Below are 6000 nucleotides of genomic sequence, written 5' to 3'. Positions count from 1 at the left end.
TTAGCAGAGGACATGTATCTTTGACTAGCCTAGAGATACACACACATTTCTCAATTTCCTGCCTCAAAAGTATGGAGCACCCTTCACACTAAAGCAACAAAAGACAAAGGTTGTCCCCTAGTCTTACCACAATATGCTCAATAATAAATGAATCAAAACAGGATAACTTAAGAAACACTTTTAAGGATATTAGCAAAAAAGAAAGACCTTAGCACGGCATAGCAAGAAAGGGAAGAAAAAGGTGTTTTTGCAAAACACACCCACTTAAGCAGATTTAAAACAATGAAAAAAAGAAAGAAATCCCAATCATAAGTATTTTAAAATAAACACAGATCATCAAAACCTCTAGCCCTGGTGAGGGCCCTTTCTCTGATTGAAAAAGTGTGGAGAGCCATCCTGTGGTGGGTGCTGCTGCTGCCAGGGACCTGCTGAGGTCCCTGGCAGAGGCTGTGTGGGCCTCAAGTGCTCAGGCACCCCCCATGTAGATGGTGGACCCTGATGGACAATAGCAGGGGGAAGATTTGAAGCTGATGGCAAGAAACTCTGGTTGTAAGTTACTTGTGGAAGGAAGTTGAAAGGTGTATTTACTTGCCCAGCTGGTATTCCTAACACTGGAGTAGCTAGGGCAGCTACTTGTAATCCCAAAGGATAACCATCTGCATTGACAGCTTGGATTTGATTTCGAGGGGGCATTCCCATGCTTGGAGATACTTGTGTTGCTTGTCTAGATAGCTGGTGTTGGCTTGAAGAAGGGAATTGATGCAGACGGGGAACTTGCTGATACATGGGAGGCTGGTACATACCTGGATGATCTGAATGTTGCATGGATGCAGGCCAGCTTTGCACTGTCTCCATGCAAGACTGAAGAGGTGGCTGATTCGCCATGGGTACTCCATACCCAATGGCCACCTGAGGTACATGCCCAGATAGTTGGGGATGACTTTGTGCAGGAAATTGCTGGGGATGACTTGGTACTTGGGAATGACTTGGAGCAGGAAATTGCTGAAAAGGTATCTGCGAAAAAACATGTCCTTGGTTCGTCTGCAATTGCTTTTCTTTTGGCTGATTGGTCACCACCTCTTCTGAGCCCGAACAAGCTTGTCTAGCTGGTCCTGGTGGCTGGGGTTGACCCAATCTTGGAAATTGCTGAGATGGGGCCTGTTGATGAGCTGGAAACTGGTATCCAGGGGGCTTCTCTGAATCAACTTTGGAAGCTTGCATAGGTTCCACCCTTGCACAAAACTGTGGCTCTCTCTGGCCTCGATGATGCTGGAAATGCGGGTTCTGATTTCTGGGCAGCCTTCCAGTGAAGTCCTTTAAAAAAACATAAAAGCATCACCAAGTTAGCATAACAGATACCAAAGTTTGATCAGACTGTCAACTTGGTTGGAAGCATTACATTGTTGGACTGCAAACCCCTTGTGTTTTCTCCTCTCATTCTCCGGTTATTATTGCTTTTCTTGAAAGGCTGACCCTGCACCCTTCTTCTGTCTGGATTCCACAGGTGGTCGTTGTCCAGCATACACCTATCTGGATTCCCTCGCTTCACACTGGCTTTTGAGCGCTTGAATTCAGCTTCCTTCTCATCATCAGAAAAGTCTACTTCGGAATCCGAGAGCTCTTCATCATGATTACCAGAGTTATCATACCCCTTTGTATACAAATCTGGATTATTGAGGACAAAATCAGCAAAATCCCGAACATAGGACACATGCACTCCTTCCTTGGCTCCCTCTGGCACTTCTCCTTCATCATTGTACCGCACAATATAGAAGGGCTTCTTTACAGGTCCAAACAGCTCATCAATGATGCCCAGAGGTAATCTCTGGTCAGTTAACCATAAGATAGAGCCATCATTAAGTGGTGGTTGGCCTTCTATGCCCTCAACAATTAGATGTACGCCCACAACCTGTACCAAGGAATGAGTAGAGGGTGAGATTGTGCATATCCTGATCGCATGCATCTGGCCTCCCATCAGATACATTGTAAAAACTTTCAAAAATCGAAAACCACTTACCGAAGAGACAACTCCAACTGGCACAGTCTTATGGTATGGTTCTAAGGCGACAGATACTTTGGGCACATGCGGCAAATGCTGTTCACAAAACCCGGCCAACCATGATTGCAAATAGACATGAAAAGACATAAAGCTCAATACATAAATAAGTTGTAATTCATACTACAACATTGTCATGCATGGTGTGCATTTTTACCAGCAACCCATAATTGCAGGCAGGAACTGTGTGGGCAATCCCACATACTGCCACTTTGTTGCACAGGCGATGAGCAGCTTTCTGTCCACGCAGGGGATAGGACTTCAGGGCCTTCGTCTCCCCATCAAGTCCTAGGAAGAGCTTCTTAACTCCGAGTTTGCAGATTTGCACAACTCAAATGATATTCATATAGTGATTATGGACCCACCCAAGTACATGCTTTTATAGGCATCAAGCCTCGTCTTTGAACTTACTGTTCATACCCTAAGGGGGGGTGTTCACACACAACTGGGCACTTACTAGACTTCGAAATATCCAACAAACCCCCCTTTGGAGTGAAGAGAGAGACCTTCAAAATGACGATTTAGGCTCTTAGACTGCAATCATGTGATACAAAAGAACACAATGATGCCAACACCTAAAACTCACATGTCAAGCCTACATCAGTATATCCATAGACAATCCCCCTTTGGCTCTAAGTAGGGAAGGAAAGAAAAGAAGCCGAGCCTTTTATAGAAACAAGGCTTTACAAAAAAAAACATCCAAAATATTCAGACTTTGGGGACTTCTTGGGCATAGAACCCATGATTACAAAATATTCAGATTTTGGGGGACATCCTAAGTAGAGAACCCATGACTAATACTTGGAAACAGATAAATTTTTGGAAGTAGAACAACTTCCCGATGTTTTGTCGATGAAGATTTACTTTCTTGCTATGACATTTCTATGCTATCACAACTTGGAGAATGTGCATTGATATAACGATGACAAAGGTCTCACCATGAAAGCCCATGTCGGTGCAGCAAAGAATGCATCCATTGAGGATGAGGTGTCCGCTAACACCGTGGCAATAATGCCCATGAAAATTTAGGAGATAGTAGGCCTATAGAGAGCCCCATGTGAGCGTGCCTTTAACAGATGAAAGTTTAATTTTGAAATTGGAATCTTGTTACTTCTGATTTGTGAAGTGAGAACAAAAAAATGTAAAGGTTGGGGACGTGCTGCAGGCTGATGAGTTTGATGTGGATGTGGCGATGCTGAAGGCGGCCAGCAGCACATGTGGCCGAGGCTGCTGCTCAGAAAAACGCAGCTATGATGTTGGTGAGATGGCAGGTGTGGCCAGGTTGAGGAGAGCGCCAACAAGCTGCTATGCATGCGGTGGAGGAGGAACTATGCTCACAGCTGAGGCTGAGACTGAGGCTGCTGCTCAGAAAAATGCAGCTATGATGTTGGTGAGATGGCGGTCAGCAGCAGGTGTGGCCAGCATTGAGGAGAGCGCCAACAAGCTGCTACGCATGCAGCGGAGGAGCATCTATGCACATGGCTGAGGCTGAGACTGAGGCTGCTGCTCAGAAAAACCCAGCTATGATGTTGGTGAGATGGCGGCAGCAGCATCACAAACGCAGCCATGATGATGATGATGATGATGGTGGCAGCAGTATTGGTAGGTTGTAGAAGAAAACACATCATGATGATGGTAATTCACCCTAGCTCTGATACCATGTTGGTATCCACAAGATCTGGAGCTCAAGCTATGGAGGGTCATGATGTGAGTGTAGGAGAGAGATGAGGTTCTAGGAGAGATGAAGTTCAATCAATGACAATCGTGAAGAGCGAGAGAAAGAAACAAAGAAAGAGAGTTATATTAACGTCTACGGAAGATCCCAAGGGCCTATGAGACCAAAAAGTAATACAATGGTACCATGGATATACTGAGCCATGGGAAACTGAAAGAAAAAGTAAAATGAAAAACATCTGACAGTACATGTGATCAACAGATGATCCTGTGTAGAGTGAGAAATGATGTGATCAGCTAATGTCGATACCCGCCTCGGCCAGAACCGATCTGATGGTGGAGTGAATGTCAGGCCTCTGTGATGGGATCGTGACATGTCCGCGGAGATCCTCACGAATCCGTCTCTGTGTGGTGGAGGGTCCTAATGCTCTGGGTCGGGGACATCTGGCTCGCAGAATGGATCGAGCTCTCTCACTAAGAACTCCTCTAGGGTGTGGAGCTGGAGCGTGGGTACGGGTGGTGAGAGAGAGAGAGAGAGAGAGAGAGAGAGAGAGAGAGAGAGAACAAGAGCGAGATGTTGCACAACTCAAATGATATTCATATTGTCATTATTGAACCACCCAAGTACATAGCTTTTATAGGCATCAAGCCTCATCTTTTGACCTAGACCTTAATAAGGACTGTTCACACCCGAAGGGGTGTGTCACCAATTGGCCGACCATTTGGTCCATCTCCAGATTTGTGTCTCGTTCACCTGAGGCCAGGACGGTGTCTCATGTGAAGGAGCCAGTATTTTTGCATAACATGGACGGGAGCCAGACTGGTGCCACCCGTGTGTTAGTAGGACGGTGTCGTATGGACGGGAGCCAGACTGGTGCCACCCGTGTATGACCTGGACTGTGTTCTATCCATGGGATTGTCACGCCATGGAAGAGCCAATATTTGTGCCGTGTCTTGCCTATGGGATTGTCACTCCATAGGGAGGCTCGTGCTTGGATCTGTGTCTTACCTATGGGACTGTCACTCCATAGGAAGACCGGGATTTATGTTTTCTGTCATGCCATTTTTATGCCCGACAGATGTTTTGTACTTGTTCCATGAATGGGAGATATGTCCATGATACTATTTACACATGCATTCATGTTTTGCATGTTTGGAACTGTTTTCGCATGACTTGTATTCTTGTGTTTGCATGTTTGACGTGCCACTTACTGAGCGGGGACGCCTGCCAGTGAGTCGTGAAGTTTGCTCCGTCTTCTGACGAGTTTTGTTGCGTGTGAACAGGTGGTAAGTGTATTGCACTTGTTGGTTTAATAGCTTTCCTTTATAACCTTTAATTTTATAAGGTTGTAAGTTCACATTCATTTAAAAGTGGGCACCCATTATGGGCACCCACGTGTGGGCCAAGGTGGGGAGGGAAACCCCACACTTAACCCTTTATGTGTGTGGGGGTAGGTGCATGGCCACCTACCCACACCACTCCTTGAAGCTCGCCGTCCCCATGCAAGCGTGGGGAGCCGGCCAGCTGTGGTCGTGTGCTTCCCCCCCAATCTCCTACAAAGAGGCGACCATCCTTCTGCTCACACACAGACGGGTGTACGCTTCCTCCTCCTCAGGCTGCGCCTCCTCCACAACAGACGGCTGCACACCAGGCGGCTGTTTCCTCGTTTGCAGGCGACTGCATCTCTGCGCCTTCCTCACGGCTGCACGCTGGTGGGCTGCTCTCTCTCTCTCCACACAGGTGGCGGCATCTTTCCACAGCAGGCCACGCTTCCTCTTCAGCTGGCTGCTGCGCCTCCTCCTCCTCGCTTGCAGGCGACTGCGCATACTCTCCAGCAGGCTGTGCACCTCCTCCATAGCAGGCGGCTGTGCCTTTTCCAGGCGGCAACGCATCCCACAGCAGGCTACGCCTCCTCATCCTCCCCTTGCAGGCGGCTACGCCTCCTCCTCCTCCTCAGCAGGCGGCTGTGTTCCTTTATAGGCGGTTGCGCCTCCCTTCCATAGGCGGCTACAGGCGGCTCTGCGCCTCCCTTCTTCAGGTGGCTACACCTTCTACACAGGCAGCTGCTCCTCCTCCTCAACAAGTTGCTGCATCCTGGTGTCCATCGCTAGTAGCTGCACACAGACGCCTCGGGTATTCGTCTTCCATTAGCGAGCTACAAGTAAGTGAATTCAGATTTAAGTAAAGGATTTTGTTGTAAATCTGATAAAAGATTCTCTCTACCGCTAACACCCGTTCGGTGCCGGGTAGTCCAAGCTTTTGGAGAACC

At 47.6% G+C, this 6000-nt stretch overlaps 1 protein-coding gene across 1 annotated transcript in view; it reads right to left on the bottom strand.

Moving 5' to 3' along the window:
* Positions 1-229: 229 nt before the first annotated feature.
* Positions 230-6000, bottom strand: part of LOC147610695 (uncharacterized) — a 38897-nt gene continuing 33126 nt past the window's right edge. Inside the window, exons 2-4 of the mRNA XM_086785146.1 lie at positions 2018-2095; positions 1400-1909; positions 230-1314 (exon numbers count right to left, since the gene is read on the bottom strand). Coding sequence (XP_086641272.1) covers positions 346-1314; positions 1400-1909; positions 2018-2095 — 1557 coding nt within the window. The 3' untranslated portion in view covers positions 230-345. The remainder of the gene's footprint in view (positions 1315-1399; positions 1910-2017; positions 2096-6000) is intronic.

Source organism: Cibotium barometz, chromosome 48 (genome assembly GCF_041138505.1).
Source record: "Cibotium barometz isolate CiBa-2024 chromosome 48, ASM4113850v1, whole genome shotgun sequence".
In the NCBI taxonomy this organism is placed as follows: Eukaryota; Viridiplantae; Streptophyta; class Polypodiopsida; order Cyatheales; family Cibotiaceae; genus Cibotium; species Cibotium barometz.
The sequence above is the reverse complement of the archived record's forward strand: the minus strand, read 5'-3'. Positions and strand labels throughout refer to the sequence as shown.